Source organism: Sceloporus undulatus, chromosome 1 (assembly GCF_019175285.1).
Source record: "Sceloporus undulatus isolate JIND9_A2432 ecotype Alabama chromosome 1, SceUnd_v1.1, whole genome shotgun sequence".
Lineage (NCBI taxonomy): Eukaryota > Metazoa > Chordata > Lepidosauria > Squamata > Phrynosomatidae > Sceloporus > Sceloporus undulatus.
The window spans coordinates 165,574,366-165,591,729 of NC_056522.1; the positions used below are offsets into that span (position 1 = coordinate 165,574,366).

General features: G+C 40.2%; 1 protein-coding gene across 2 annotated transcripts in view; it reads right to left on the reverse strand.

The window, feature by feature from the left end:
• Window positions 1-232: 232 nt before the first annotated feature.
• MREG (melanoregulin) overlaps window positions 233-17,364 on the reverse strand; it is a 30,791-nt gene continuing 13,659 nt past the window's right edge. For both annotated transcript variants that reach the window (XM_042446459.1, XM_042446460.1), the window contains 3 exons: window positions 2,817-2,907; window positions 1,452-1,615; window positions 233-917 (listed from right to left, as the gene is read on the reverse strand). In XM_042446459.1, the coding sequence (XP_042302393.1) occupies window positions 786-917; window positions 1,452-1,615; window positions 2,817-2,907 (387 nt within the window). In that variant the 3' untranslated portion in view covers window positions 233-785. The remainder of the gene's footprint in view (window positions 918-1,451; window positions 1,616-2,816; window positions 2,908-17,364) is intronic.

Sequence of the window (17,364 nt, forward strand, 5' to 3'; positions counted from 1 at the left end):
CTGGGGAAGCTGAGGATAAAATAGCTGTGACAGATTATTATTTTTTTAATGTCTTGAGGCAAAAAATATCAGCTTGGAAAGAACAGGATTTTATTTCCTGCTTCATTGGTTGCTAAAAAGTACTGCTTAAGACACAAGGCAACAGTTTTGCTGCCGGGGAACTCATTTCCATTGTCAGTGTCATTCACAACATGTTATTGGTCTTGTCACAGAAACACAAATCACCCACATCTACAAGACAGATAATCTCTAATTGCATAGGTGGGCACAGATGAGTTTTGCTGGCACAACACACAATGTACTCAGAGAAGAAGGGGGACATCACAAAATGGCAGCTTTCACCCTCTATTAGAATTTCACTTAAACAAGAACACTCTGGCAGGTAGGAGGGAAAAACAGCCACTTACAGGAAATACATATCATTGTACTCAGCTGGTGAAGTGAGAAATATTGCATACACAAGAAGCAACATTTTACAGTATATGGGAAGTTTCTACCACCACCAGAGCACTCTTTGTATCTCTGCTGTAGATGTAAGACTACCACCAGCACCTAGACTAGCACCAAAGCTTACAACAAAGTCTGAGTGTCCCTGTCATGGATCATGTCCTGAGACAAGGCAAGTCTCTATGGCATCATGCCACCTGCTGGGCAGTAGGTGCTGCATCCTGGTTGCCTGCTGTGCTTCCAAAAGATGCCAGTTTTGTCTGAAGGATGAAGTCACACTACTCTGGCTTATCTTTCAGAAAATAACAACAGCCATTTCCAGCACAAGAGGAGCAGTGTTATGACAGAGCAGAATTGCACTGGGCTGTTTTCAGTCTGTCTTCATCTTGCGACGTGTGAACTCTCTTTGGATAGGTTACACTGGCAATGCGGAAGAACTCATCGGCAGCATCGAGGGCAATGAGACGATCCTGAAGAAGAAGAAGAAAAAAAGACACAATATTGCAATGGCAAAAAGAAGTGCACATGAGACGCTCTAAGGAATGCAGTCTGTGGACCTCATAACAATAAGGCTCAAGTCAGGTTTCACAGCATCATAGAGTTGGAAGGGACCAACCACTACTTGTGTTTGTTCAGCACACTGATACATTTCTGTAACAGAAAATGCTTACAGGGATGGAACAACCACTGTTGCATATGGCAAAAAACCCAAATATTTCTGCTTTATAGCAGACAACCCTGGAAAAATCCATCACAAGAAACACTATGTACAAGTAGGCAAGGACCAGTAGAGTCCAATTCAAGTCTTATTAAATGTGGATTAAGTAACCAATTACTAATTTAATTTATAAATGTAATTGAAAGGGAATTAAACAATGACAAGGCTCTTACCAAGTCCTGCTTTGTGTATATTTTTGTACCTTTTATAGTTACTTAAGTTTTCTCAGGATCTTTGAGAATAAAAATATGAAAGCAAACATAGAAAGTGGGAAGGAGTGACTTACCACCACAAAGAGGTATCTCTCTGAAAGTTCCCAGCTTGTTGGGAAAATAGTTGTCTCCTCAGACAGCTTCAAGAGGAACTCACGGGCTTTGCTCATATTCTGAGAGTCACTAACGATGCTTCGTTTGGTCACAGATAACAGGGTATCTGCTTCCTTTTGGAAACCTAAAGCAGAAGGATTGCAAATCTCATTTATCAAATGCTCTGCCTCCATAATCTCGGAACAAGCGGTGCTGACAAAGGAATAAAAGTAGTCACAATCTAGGTCTCAAAGAAACACATCAGGGCTGCTGATAGAAAGCAATGGGACAAAATATGAAGCAGTAGAGAAATGAAATATCCCAGGAACAAAAAACATTTGGAATGTACATTTCTTCTTACAGATTCCCGCCACTACCTTAATACATGTAAAGGTCTTACCTATGTTATATTGACTATAGGAAGACAGCCTAAAGAAAATGTAAGGTCCAAAACACACTGCAGAAATAATCCCTTTTGAGACCGCTTTAACTGCCTTGGAGCAATGCTAGGGAATTCTAGGAACTGTAGTTTTGTGAGACATTTAGCCTTCTTTGTCAGAGAGCTCTGGTGCCACAATAAACTATAATTCCCAGGATTCCCTAGCACTGAGCCAGGGTTGTCACCATTTTGGTTTTTATTACCTGTAAAAAATTATAAGCATTTTATTGGTTTTAAATGCTTTTCTAATTTAATGCTATTTTTAGTATGACAGCTCAACTGTTTTTTAATTTTATGACTGAGCTTGGCAGTATTCTGCTTTAATCAGTATTGTAATCCACTTTGAGGTGGGATACAAATAAATAAAGTCTCACAATAAATTACAACAATGTCATAAAATGCATGAAGTCATTCAGGTGCAACATAACTGTGTTGTTTTCATAATCACAGTTAAGAACACAGTTCTTAATATACACATTTTTCTTAATACATTTTGTTCTGGAATATATACAGTGTATTTATACTTGCCCTTTTCCCACACCCTGAAATATCAGCTAGCAGTCCTGTTTTTGCTGGGTCAATTGCAAATGAATTCCTTGGCAAGTAAAGGAAGGTTTTTTTATTAAATGATATTGTTGTGTCCCTTCAAGACATTTCCAACTTATGGTGACCCCATCACAGCATTTCCTTGACAAGAAGTGTTCAAAGAGGGTCTGTCACAGCCTGCTCTTGATGCTGTGAGAGTGCAACTTGCCCAAGGTCACCTAGTGATTTTCCACTGCTGAATGGGAATTTGAACTCTGGTCTCCAGAGTTGTAGTCCAATACTCAGACTACTACACCAAACTGTTTCTTTCTCTCTCTCTTTTTTTTAACCTTGCACTCCTGTAACTTAAAAACAGACTTACCCAAATCTTCCAAAATGCGTTTCCACCTGTTTCTCACTTCCCTTCGCATTTGTCTTAGTGTGTAGATGTCATAGTTCAGCTTTTGCCATTCCTGAAAACAAAAGAAACAGATCCCACCGTCTTTATTTCTTGCCTTTTCCTGAACTCTCCAGACAATTTCATCTGTTTGTGTTCCTTTGCCTTCTTAATGTTCCTGAGCAATACCTCTTCATTTACTGGCCCACAAAATAACATTAAGATAATTTTCCTTTACAAACCATTCTCTTTATCACTTTCTCTATAGTGATAAGGGGACAGAAAAGTGCCTTGTAGCAAAAGAAGAGGAGCACAAAGATTAGAGCAGATGAGAGCTCTGATATTTTTGACTCACTTGCACACAAAATGGCATTTTTGAATGGCTACTGACTAGTTGAAAAGGAGAGACAGCCTTTCTCTTGACCCACATCTATCTAAAAGCATCCAAAGGACACTCCTTTATGGTGACATGAAAGATGGCCAGGGGATGTCTTTAACCGAAAGTCTTATGCTGCTTGCAGCTATTATTAATTCATTTATTCATTCACTTGATCTATATCCCACTTTTCTCCCAAAATGGGACCCAAAGGAGCTTACTGCTTAAGTTAAAGCAAAATGGCTAAAACCATATATGGTACAAAACATTATTTTAAACATTACATTATCAATTCAATTAAAGCATTACTTTTAAGATATTAATTTAAAACAATTAAAAACATAGAAAACACATAGTGCATAAGCAAGGCACCCATTTTACATCCCCTGTTGGAGAAAAGAAAGCAGAGAGGAGGAAGCAACATAGCTCAGGAGCAGTCACCAAGAAGGCTCTCTCCCATGTCATCAACAGACATGCCTAGGATGGTGGTGGGACAGATAGGAAGACCTTCCTCAAAGTTCATAAAACCTAGGCCTGTTACAGACGGGCCTATAGTACGGATTGGATCCGTACTGGGGTTAGAAAGGGGCGTCACTTCCGGGCGCCCCTAACCCTAATACGGACCAAGTCCATACAAAATGGCAGCGCCCATTCCACATGGGGGCCGCCATTGCTACGTCACCACCGTGCCGCCTCCAAGCAAGGTGGCGTGGTTGTGACGTACTGGCGCCGCGCTAGGGCGCACAGAGAAGGCCACATCATGAGAAGGCACAACTCATTAGAAAAGACAATAATGCTAGGAAAGGTAGAAGGTAGTAGAAAGAGAAGACCACCACCTGACAGATGAATGGAATCAAGCCCAAGCAAGATCTATTGGGGAGGGGGGTTGTTATTGCCTTTGAGTTGATGTCAACCCATGGGGACCCTGTGGATGAGACATCTCCAAGACTTCTTATCCTCCACTTAGGTCCTGGAAATTCATACCTGTGACCTCCATAATAGACTCCATTCATTCATCTATCAGGTGATCTTCTTCTCTTTCTACTACCTTCTACCTTTCCTAGCATAATTGTCTTTTCTAATGAGTTGTGCCTTCTCATGATGTGGCCAATGTATAACAGCCTCAACTTAATCATCTTGGCTTTCAGGGAAATTTCAGGCTTGATCTATTCTAGGATTCATTTGTTTGTCTTTTTGGCTGTTCATGTGATACAAATCAGAATTTATTACCTATGCACAAATGAAGGTGGGGTAAGAGTGAATAAGGAGAAGGGAAGCACATTTTCGGCTATTAATAAATGTTGGAAGTATAAAAATGGGTGAAGTGCTCATGTAGCAAAAGCAAGTCCCCAATACACATTCAGTCCTTCTCCTCCATATTGTCCTCCATCCTCAACCAGGTGCTTGGGTTTGAGGCTGCAGAACTTCAAACAGCAAGCTCTCTGTAGTCTCAGGTGTAGTTTGACAGCCATTTTCCATTTGAAAAATGCCCTCCTTCTTAGAAACCATGATATCATCACACAGGCAACCAATACCCTAAGTGACTTTACTCTGAATTAGCTTTGTTTATCTTTGCTGGTCCATAACAGCATTCTAACATTCAAAAGAAAGGGTGAGATTAAAGTAAACTGGGACTTTTCATGCCAGCACACTTATGCAAAAAAAAGGAAGCTTCCTGGGAAAGAAAAAACATTTTGTTAGAACCCCTTCAACCCATTTTTCATGCCAACAGTATCTCATCTTGAACTTTTGGTTCAACCTTTAAAAACTTTAAGTAACAGATTTCAAAGAAGTACCCATGTTAGTCTCTTGCAGCATAAAAAGGAGGAATAAATGAGGAAGGGGAAGCGAAATATGTCAGCGTCTTCAAGACTAAGTGGTTTTTATTTCTGAATGAGCTTTCATCTATATAAACCCACTTCTTTGGATGCAGTACCAAGTGGTAACAGAACGAGGCTATCACAGGGACTAAATTTCTATCGTAGGTGAACAATATGTGCAACGATACTCTAAATAACCTGGTACAGAAACCAGATCTTTGTACAAGCAAGCAGCACTCATGCACCAGCAGTTCAGCCCTTTGAATTTCGCTGTGCATAATTTTCTGTAATTTCACCACAAGGGGGCAAAGAAAAACCACAAGGCAGGCTATTGAGTAGAGTGCCATGCGTATGTGTTTTGAAGGCGCCTGTCAACTTAATAGCAACCCTGTGTATTTCATAGGGTTTCCTTAAGTGGTAGCTTTGTCGTCAGTTTCTAAGTATGAACCAGGACTGAACCAGTTTAGCTTCCAAGGACAGATAGGAACCGGTGCTGTTAGGATACCATAGCCATGTAAAAACAGGGTGATTTGTAGAAGAGAAAATCCACGTGCAGCCATGTTGACAATTAAACAAAATCCACATTGGCGATACCTTTATTAGGCTAACCAGAAAAAGTTTACACTGGTTTTTGAAGATCACTGGCTTCTTCATAGGCAATGATGGTCCAGAATTCATGCAGGAGAACACATGGGAACTTTGTTGGAGTCACAGGTTACAGGTGTACTTCAAGTTTGTTTTGATAATTAGACTGCCAACGTGGGAGATTTTGGTTTCATACAAACAGGGAAAAACAGCCAGCCAGCCTGTCAGTCACAAAACAAAAAACTGCATGACTGTCTCGTGTCATATACCATTTGAGTACAATCAGTTTCACTTCTCCAATTTTATTTTTTAGCTTAATGATGTCATTTTGCATCCGGTGCTACAACTCAACAAAACAAAAGACTTAAAAGTTGTCTATGTGTGCAAGAAAACAGACCCATGATTCTGCACTGCAGAGTACTAGTACTTACACATGCCTGCACTTTCCTTACATCAGGTACTTGATTTTTTTTTAAATAGTTGTAATAGAAAATGAAAGTAATACTCCCAGAGAAAGAGGAAAGGAAATGAGAAAGAGAAGAAATAGGAGGGTGAGGAGTACGTAAGAAGATTAAAACAGCCTCTGGGTTCCTTGTTTCCCTTTCAGCCCCATAATATTCTCTGAGTTAGAGATGTGTATGTGTGAGACACACCATCAAGTCACCTGGGCTTAAATATCCTACAGCAGTGATGGCGAACCTATGGCACGCGTGCCAGAAATGGCACTTGGAACCCTCTCTGTGGGCACATGTGCCATCGCCCCAGCACAGAGTTTGCCAGAGTTTGTTACTAGAAAGCCAGAGGGGCATGGCAATAAATAAGTAGGTTTTGGGTTGCAGTTTGGGCACTCAGCCCCTAAAAGGTTCACCATCACTGGCCTACAGTCTGTAGGAACTTTCAGAGGAAAATACTAGCAAAACTACCAGTGAGTATTCCTTGCCTTAAAACAATCCTAAGAAATTCACAGGGTCACCATAAGTCGATAGGTGATTTGAAGCCACATACACACACACACACTCAAGGGACTACCCATCTGGAAGATTCATCAGGCAGTGATAGATACGGGATGTCAAAGTTCATTGCTATGCATCATTGCAGCAGAAGCAGTCAATAGAATTGCTATCTGTTATTTTTAACGGCAGTCAAGCTGGCTTTAACATATAACCACCTATGAATGGGAGACCACCAAGAACCCCTCTTCAGTTCTTGCAAGCTCAGACTCACGGCCTTTTTCCTTCATTGAGTCAACTCAGTGACAAAAGTTAAAAAAAAATGTTCAGAACCAATTTCAAAACCAGTGGCCATTCTGGCTGGAGGGCTTCTGGGATATACAGTCCAGAAAAAGAGCTTTTCCCACACTTTGCTCGTAACAGAAAAATATGAAAGCAAATACTGGTTTGTTATCAGCTGTCTTCATCCTGCCAGATAGCACGCAACACAGAGCTGACACACCCAGAAATTACACCATAAAAATGATTTCCCTTGCAGTTTATTACTATTACCATCAATCAGATTCCAGATTCCAGACAGACTGTACAGAGTTCTCAAACAATTTCCAGTCACTGTCAAGAGACAGACTAGCTTCCCTTTAGCTATGTTGCTGTGCATTATGACCCATCAGAGCATCTCCAGGGATCCAGAATCAAGAGCCTGGAAGACCTTTCTTCAGTGTACAGTATATTGAAAAGGCTACTAACCCTTGCAAAACACACATATCGATCAGGAAACTAGCAGGGCAATGTGCTAATGAATGCTGTCACAAGATACTTTGGGCATGGATCCAGTCATGTTTAGCACTGTTTGGCACCACAGATTTGAGTGAAGTATGTCCTTTACTTTTCTCTACTGAATTCAGTGAAACATAATACTAGCAGGCTTGTCCTTTTGGTTTTTACCACCTCAGACAGCAAGGTTAAGCTCTACTTCTCAAACAGGTAACCTATGAAGTGAACTCTAGTTCTTAGAGCTGCAGGTATCATGCCAAAAGCATTATAAAACCCAACAGCTTAACAGACGGATTAGCTCTAAAAACCTGAAATCACTTCAGAGTGACTGCTTAATTCTCCCCTCAACAATAAATATACAGCTGGACACATTGCTTACACAGCAACCAAACACCTGCCATGAATTACTCAGAATACAAAAAGTGCCAGCCGAAGAATTTGATATTCATTCATTACGACATTTCAGGTTTACAGTGATAAAATGTGCAGAAAATATAAAGCATGTGGCCTCAAAAGCTGCCATTGGTTTTCCCCAGCATGTTTCTCAAAAATAATGCTAAAAAGAACTTGCTAAAAAAATATATTGCCAGGTGCATGGGGCAATGTTACCATATTTCCCTCCCTCCACCTTCTTCTAATCAAGTAGTTTTTAAAAGCACGCTCTTTATTCTTTAATTAATGTATATCCCCCTTTCCCCTCCTATATGGGACCCTAAGCATCTCCTTATATAATGAAATCAAAATACAGTTAAAACAATGAGTAGAGACGTTAAAACTACTAATATGAAAAACATTAATTTGAAATGGTTTTTAAAAGTTAAAATAGAACAATAATAAAAATAAAAATACAGCACATTCTAATTAAAAAACCTTCTGCAATGGCCAAGTAACAACTAAAGGCCTGGGTAAAATAGAAAGGGTATTTGTCTGCTGGTAGAAAGAGGGACAAAACTAGCTTCCCACTGGTTGGTGGTGCTGGTAATACAAACCTCTTGGCACTTGGTAAGCCAATTAACACATGCTGTGAAGTAGGAATCCATTATTCTAGTTCAACCTGGTCATAATGCCCAGTAAGTCAACAGTCTTCCTCTGATTTTCCTTTGCTGTTTCTTTGCCCCACAACAGCTACTGCGCATTCAGAGATAGAGTGTCCTTGGATGTGGAATGGGGTTTCCTTTGGTTTCTGAATACTGCCATTTCTGATGTCCCATGTGTATCCAAGTATTCAAATACAGTGGTACCCCGGGATACGAATTGATCGCGTTACGAAATTTCCGGGATACGAAAAAGTTACATTGGAAAAAACTGTTCCGGGATACGATGTTTTTTTCGGGTTACGAATTTTTTTTCGGCGCGAAATTCAAACCGCAAAGCGCGGCTAGCGGCTTTCCAGCGCTAAAAAAAGCCTTTTCGCGTTGCGAAATTACTCGGGTTACGAACGGAGCCGCGGAACGAATTAATTTCGTAACCCGAGGGACTACTGTACAAGGAACCATAAGAAGGAAGATGGTTCTGCCTTCCCCCAAGGTGGTATCATATGATAGCCACAAGATTGCATAAGAGACTACATAAAGGGGAGAAGAAACTATCTACATGTGCCATCATGCCACTCACCTTACCATCCATTTTTTAAACATAAGGCAGTTCCTGTTCTAGCAGAAAACCTAAGATTTAAGCATGTGATTTTTAAAATAAGCAAACAAGACCTCTGCAAGCATGAAACAGACTTTATAAATAAATATTATATCAAAAAGAATGTCATCATAATTAATAGTTGGTATACAGGCCATCAGTCATACTGTATGCCACATTTAATACCAAAATGTGCTTGTCAAACTTGGAAGGCAAGCTAGAGTATGGAGTTTTGAATTTCACCAACACAATTCTTCAAACGGTGCATCATCCATTGACCCAAAAGTCTTGAGTGTCATCTCCTCCTCTGGAGATTCCTGCAATCTTTCCACAACCAAAACAGCATTCTCCTGATACACAAAATAAATTATGGAGAGACGTGCTTTCAGAAGCTACTATGGCTAAGCCTTCTTTGAAATACTTTTAAGGTAGCATAGTTAGGAACAGGTAATTATTTTGCAAGTTCGTTTGTCAAGTTACTGTTCCAGAGCTTCAACTCACCACCTTCTTTTTTTTATAAAACTTATCAAAATCTACCGAATATTAAAAATTTGTTTTTATATTCCTTTTTAAAGATTGTCACCTAATCCAAACTCAAACCCACAATGTGCTGAACACTGCACAAATAAAATAAACTGTAAACTGGAGAGGTAGGCTAGAAAACAATATAGTTTGAGATGGGCATTCATTCAGAAAGCCTGTGTCGCACATTAAAAGGCACATGAAAGAGGAATGCAGGGATACACTACTAGCTAACCAAACCTGAAGTACCCACCCAAGAAGCTTCATTTTCAGAAAGACACACCAACTATAAGAGGATATGATGAGTGGATAAGGAGAGTGTTTCCATCTGAGGGGCAGTCCTGAGTAAAGCTAGCATGATGTAGTAGTTTGAGTGTCGGACTACAACTCTGGAGACCAGGGTTTGAATTCTGGCTCGACCATGTAAACCCACTGGGTGACCTTAGGTGAGTCACACTCTCTCAATCTCTGAGGATTGCAGTGACAAACCCCCTCTGAAGAAACGGAAATGACTTAAAGGCACCTAACAACAACACACTTCTGCTGAGAGATTTTTACATGCACAGAGTTCACCAAATGAACACAGCTCCAAGGCCATCTCATGCACGTTTCTATCATGCAAGGCATTCATCTGAACACCGCAAAACAAATTAAAAATAAAAATAGAAGATAGAAGATAGGGAATTTAACTGGCTGGATGAAGCAATCCCTCATGGCTACTGCGTGTAATGAACATATGCAGACAAGCCACTGCAGTGACACAGAATGGAAAATGCATTTACATTGAATTTACAGAAGTACTGCATCCCAGCTCCTAGAAAGAGTATTTAGCTCCATTAAAACCTCATTTGGAACTTGGCTGATTTCCATTTCTGAAAACATGAAAGCCAGCTGCTCCATCCACTACTCATCATTTGGCTTGAATTTACTTAGAGCACCACCTACACTTAATCCCTGGCTTGTCAGTATAAAAACTGCCATGCTTCTCTGTGCTCTCTTGTATGGTGACTCAGAAACCTGGGTGTTTCACTCAAATCAAAGAAACATATAAGACTTGCAGCTGGCCTCTGTGTTCCAAAAAATAGAAATCAGCCATTGCTTCTATATTCCATAAGGCAATACAGTTGGCCCTTCATATCCATGGATTCTTTACCTGCAGATTTAATCATTCATGGCTTGAAAATATTCAAAAAGATATTAATCCCTTAAAGCAAACCTTGATTTTTGCTATTTTATATACGGTAGTTTTATATAGGAACAACATTTCACTATGCCATTGTATATAATGCGGCTTGAGAACCATGGATTTTGGTATTCACAGGGCAGGGGGTCCTGGACCTGAACCCCAGTAGACACCAAGGGTCCACTGTACTTCTCTATCCATTGTTGAATGGTAAATAATAATAAAATAAACTTTTTATTTGTATCCCGCTCCTTCCCAAGATCAGGGCGGCTTACAGCAATAGATAGAAACAATACAATACACGACAATAAAATCAAAATCACATACACATTATACAAAAAATTAAACAGACTAAAAGCCCCGTTAGCCCATCCTCTTTGCCACAGGAGAGGAGGGAGGCCCATAGGAATTTAAATGGGGAATGCTTGCTGGAATAAAAAGGTCTTTAGATCCTTTTTGAATTGGGCCAGGGAGGTAGCCGAGCGGAGCTCAGTGGGCAGCGTATTCCAAAGGGCCGGGGCGGCGATGGAGAATGTCCTCCTCGTGGTGAAGGTGAGCCTGGCCCCAGGCACCTTCAGTAATTGCTGCCCAGATGTTCTGAGGGTGCGGGGCGGAATATACGGGGAGAGGCGGTCCTTCAGGTATCCTGGGCCCAAGCCATTTAGGGCTTTATAGGTAATTACCAATGCCTTATATTGGGCCCGGAAGCGAATAGGCAGCCAATGAAGATCTTTCAACACCGGTGTTATATGGCTGGCCCTGGAGATACCAGTGACCAGCCTGGCTGCCATATTCTGCACCATTTGAAGCTTCCGGGTTTGGTATAAGGGTTGCCCCATGTAGAGTGCATTGCAGAAATCCAATCTCGAGGTTACCAGAGCATGTACAACAGTTTCAAGGTCCCTCTGGGCCAGGTATGGGTGCAGCTGGTGAATAAGCCGAAGCTGATAACAGGTGCTCTTGACCGTCGCATTCACCTGAGCAGTCAGGTGAAGCAACGAGTCAAGAAGCATCCCCAGACTGCGCACAGAGTCCTTCACAGGGAGCGTGACCCCGTTCAGGAGAGGTGGAACTACCGCCATTCCTGGACCAGGGGAACCTATCACAAGTACCTCCGTTTTCTCTGGATTCAGCTTGAGTCGGTTTTCCCTCATCCAGCCCATTACTGACTCCAGGCACGCCACGAGAGGAGAGATGCCATTCTCAGTCACTGCATCAGTCGGAGACATAGAGAAAATTATTTGGGTGTCATCAGCGTACTGATAACCCCGCGCCCCATGTCTCCGGATGATCTCTCCCAGCGGTTTCATGTAAATGTTAAATAGCATGGGAGACAGAATGGCTCCTTGAGGGACCCCAGTTTTAAGGGCCCTCTCATCGGTAGACATGCATAGATACATATAATACCTACAAATGATTTAATTCAGGCTGCATGTCTCCATTTTAATAAAGGACCAAATACTGATCCTCACTGACAAAACCTTCAGCGATTAAAGAAAACCTGTTTCTTCCATCATCATCACTTGCTTTTATCACTAGCCCGATGTATTTCTGAAGAACTCAAAAAATGTACACTGTTGTGGCATCCTTGTGATTCCTAATAAAAATATATCCCACTGTAGATTTGTGTTTTTCCCTCATGAACCAGCACAGTCATCACTGGTTGCATCGACACTGTAGTTTGACACCACATTAAGTGCTGTGGCTTCATTCTATGGAATCCTGGGATTTGTAGCTTTACAAGGTCTTTAGCCTTCTCTGTCAAATAGTTCTGGGTGCCTTGCAAAACTATACATCCCAGGAGTGTATTTGACCAGAACAAAATAGAGACAATCTGAAAGTGGAAGGAAATATTTTTATTTTAAAGGGGGAGGGGGAACAAGATTAAAGAAGATGACAGCTTATGAATTTATGTCTTTTAGTTTGAATGTTTTTGGTTTGAACAAATTTTTGTTTTGTTTGTTAGATTATTTTAGGCCTTAGGTGTATGTTCTTTATTTGTAATGTGTATGTATGCTCTTATTATATTTTAAGGTTATGATCATTAATAAAAATTATTTTAATGCTAAATCAGGACATGGAACAGGTTAACAACGAGGCTCTTCCTTCCAACCTGGTGCATGTTGTGTTCAACAGATGATGACAGTCCTTCTCATCACTAAGTCTGCAATTACTCTAATATGTACCCTGCAAAATTTGTTGAAAAACTTGAGCTGAATAAATCCCATTAAGATTTAATCAAGGAGAGGGCTTTCTGTCAAACATAAGCCAAATTAAAACAAAAAGCTTAATTGTGCCCAGAAATGGTACGTAAGCATTCTCAAAACACTGTTTCCTCCCTCATTAGGAGGTGGGAGTCTTTTGTGTTGCCAAACTGGCATTCCATGTGAACAGCTTTATTATTGCACAGAACTAATTTTGTTATGCTTTCCTATGAAATTCACTGCCAGCATCCAATAAAGTTCTCTCAATAATGAGGACACCGTTTCTGGATGTCTTTCAAAGACCATAAGCCAAGTGACTTGTTAGTCTGGACTGGTCTTTCCTTTTGCTGCAAATTTGTGAGAGCTGTACTCCACTCATATCTATAGTTTTGGCTTCAAAGTAGGTTTTTATGGGTTGAAAGGAAGATCTAGTTCTTTGTGGGGTTTTCGGGCTATGTGGACGTGTTCTGGAAGACTTTATTCCTGACGTTTAGCCAGCGTCTGTGGCTGGCATCTTTTCTTCTCATCCACATAGCCTTAAAACCCCACAAAAAAACCCTATGGATTCCAGCTGTGAAAGCCTTCAACGTCACAAGATGTAGTTCCTTCTACCAAGTCCTTGGTTACTTTCTTTTCTTAAAACAGGGATGGGAAACACATGGTCCTCTGGATGTTGTTGGACTGTACCTCCCATCATCCCACACCACTGGTTATGCTAGTGAAGGCTTAAGGAAGTTTCAGTTCTGGGTTCAACAACAGTTGGGGATGAAATGTCTCTCCTGCAGCCTAGATCAATCTTGGCTTGAAACATCTGAAAGTTATTCCCTGTGTCTAAATAAAGTAAGGGGTCTGGGCCCTTTACAGAATACAAGGTAGGTTGGCCCACCTGAAACAGGCAGGCAACCTTACCCACATATATCTCATGTGCAAGAATATTTCATTCAAAATATTTTAAATGGCAACTCTTTAATTTTCTGACTGCAGGCTTCATTTTGCAACCCTTCTGATGCCCAAAAGGCAGAAGCATCTGAATCACAGAAAATCACATAGGACTTTTCTACCTACTATAATCATGATAAAGCAATGATCCAGCAGCTATAATCATGATAAAAGCATGATTTCAAAACTATGATTAACAGAAGGTTCCCAGGAGAATCACCAAGGATTATAAACAGCTTTGCGCACTGAACAACTGCTGTAGAAATTGGCTTGATTACATTTCAAATACATTTTTTAAATTGGATTTTTAAAAGCTGGCAGTTGCTTGACAAGAAGATGCCAACATTCATAGAAAACCATCGGTTTATTATGAGAATAATAAATTATGTAAGGGGTATAGCCAACTAAACATGACAAAAAAAACTGTGTAGGCTATATACCCAAGCTAATAAAGGAATCAAGTTAAAAAGCCAACACACACCTAAATACCTATTCAGAGACAGAATTGAAAGCATATTCTGGTTGTCAGGTCAGAAGCATTTCAGGTCCAAAGTCTGAGATCTAGGGTCATTTTATCTGCAGAGTACATTAAATATAAATCATAGTAACTCAGAGCATGCAATTCAAATAACCACTAAGACTGTAACCATGCTGCAAAAATAATCCAGTTTGACATCACATTAACTGCTATAGCTCAAAGCTATGGATTTCTGGGAACTGTAGTTTATTGTACACCAGAGTACTCTGACAGAGAAAGCTAAATGTCTCCCCAAACTACAATTCCTAGATTTCCATAGCATTGCGTCATGGCAGTTAAAGTGGTGTCAAACTGGATTCTTTCTGCAACATGGATGCAGCCTAAATGTAATAAATGAGAGGATATTTTTCTGATTGGAAATCAAGTTTTTCAAGCTCAACACTAAACAGACAAAAAACAAACATTGCCCAGCATTATTTTAACACTTTTGAAGCACTAATTTTAACACGTGGGACTTGTAGTCAAACCAAATAATCTTTTCTAAGCAAAAATAAAGTTGTCCAGACATTTACTGTATTTTAATGGTTTGCTTCCACAATTCAGTGGTCCTTAACTGGCCACATTTTCTTGCTTGCTTGTTGTTTGTTTTTTAACAGTCAGGATGTTGAATGAGTCAGAAATGGTGATGATAGAATAACAGAACAAGACAATCTACTCAGAAGCAAGCCTGTTGGGTTTAATGGAACTTATAACTTTAAAATGCTGAAATCTAACATATAGCATTCCTGGTTTCAAGGTCCATCTTGGGGTGCATGACAAAGGCGAAAAAACTTAGAGAAGAAGAGTAGGAGAGAAGGAGAAGGAAGATGACTATAGCTAGTGGAAGTAGGAGTCAAAAGAGAAATAAGAAAAAAAGAAATATAGAGATGGTAAATCAGGGAACCGGCATGGCATTGTGGTTTGAGTGTAAATCTATAATTCTGGAGATCAGGGTTCAATTCTCAGGTTGGTCATGAAACCCACTGGGTAACCTTGGGCAAGTCACACTCTCTCAGTTTCAGAGGATGGCAATGGCAAACCCTCTCTGAAGAAACATGCCACACGTACACATGCTCAACACTGTGAAGGTCTCTTCCAACTCTATGATTCTATGATTCTAAGATGCAAAATATTTTGTTACTGTGGAGCAGAAGTTAAATAAACAAAAACCAAGATGTTACTTGATGGCTGTGTAAGTACTCACCCAGCTGAGTCAATAGCGCCAAAGGCTAAGTGGCTCCTAGGAGTGTGGATATGTCACCTGAGTTAACCTCATTCAGGGCCAATCCATCCACAGACTCTTAAGAACTAACCTGTATCTATCACGTCAGACTGCAAGCAGGCATTCACAGGACTCAACGCGCCCAGCCACAAAAGCATTTCCTACACACACACAGAAATAGAGCAAGCCTCTATCTGTAATTCCATGTGGTATAGCTTAGAAGAGAATACCATAGTAAGACCTAGGCCCAGTTAAAGCTACTATTTGTGAACTCAATTTGTTAGGGGAGCAGGGAGTTCACCAGAGAATTGATATACAACTAGAACTCAATTAGAACAGCCCTATAGTTTTTGGAAGCTTTCTTTGTCTACAAATGTAATTCTGTTTATCACAACCTGTTATTTTTTGATGTACGGTACCAAAAAACTGGGGTTAGAACCTTGTTCTGCCTTAGAACAAGTGTAGGCACTCTGATTTATAAGGTATTAAGGTTCTCAGATGTCAGGACAAGGGGAAGCATTTCAGAATGAAACCACTGCCATGAATTTAATTTAAAAACAAAACAAAACTGCCTTCCTTTACTTCAGAGTGGCTGATGGAGACACTAGAGGAGATCTGCTTGGCCATTTCCTCCTCTGAATGGTTGGTATGAGAAAACACGGAACTACCTTTGTATTCACTGTGTCAGGAGTCATTGAATGAGACACTATGGAATTGCTTTGCAGCTTTTCCTATCTCGTTGTTCACTTTCTCAGTCCTCCTTCCACTCTCCTTATAGTACCCTAATGACAGTTGAATCCATTTCAGGCTGTAACACAACAACATGTGGAAAATTCAGAGGGCGCATAATATGATTGCAAGGCACTTTGTTGTTCTGTTCAAGACAAGTTGTTTCTGGGTTTTCTTGGCAAGATTTGTTCAGAAGGGATTTGCCACTGCCTTCCTCTGAGGCTGAGAGAGTGTGAGGTGCCAAAGATGGGTTTACATGGCAAAGTAAAGATTCAGACCCTGATCTCCCAGAGACCACACTGGCCCACAAAGCATGTGTGTGTGTGTGTGTGTGTGTGTGTGTGTCTGTGTCTGTATACACACACACACACACACACATATATATAAGTACATGCATATATAGGCTGAAACTTCCCTATCTGAAATGCTTGGGGCCAGATGGGTTTTGGATTTTTTCGGATTTTGGAATATCTGCACATAGAGTACATAATGAAATATCTTGGAGATGGGACCCCAAGTCTAAACATGAAATTTATTTATGTCTCATATACACTCTATACACATAGCGTGAAGGTAATCACAGACACAATATTTTTCATAACTTTGTGCATGAAACCGTTTGTGTACGTATTTTCCCTGACTCTTTTATTTTCTCTTGACTGTCAAGTGGTAGACTGTATACACGCAGCTGGTAATTTTAATTTTGGCTTCTTTTTCACATACTATCATATATAGACAGGGAAGATGAACTTGCTTTTGATATATATTTATAAATACAGAAGCAGCAGCTTTAATGTGTGTTTATAAAACAGAAAACAAACCGTTTGTGTGGATAATTTTGGATTCTAGCGTATTTTGGATTTTGAAATTCTGGATAAAGGATACTCAATTGGTATAGATGTAGGGTTCAAGTTTGTTTTCTGTTTTATAAACACACATTAAAGCTGCTGCTTTTGTATTTATAAATATATATCAAAAGCAAGTTCATCTTCCCTGTCTATATATGATAGTATGTGAAAAAGAAGCCACAAATAAAAATTACCAGCTGCATGTAGTATACAATCTACCACTTGACAGTCA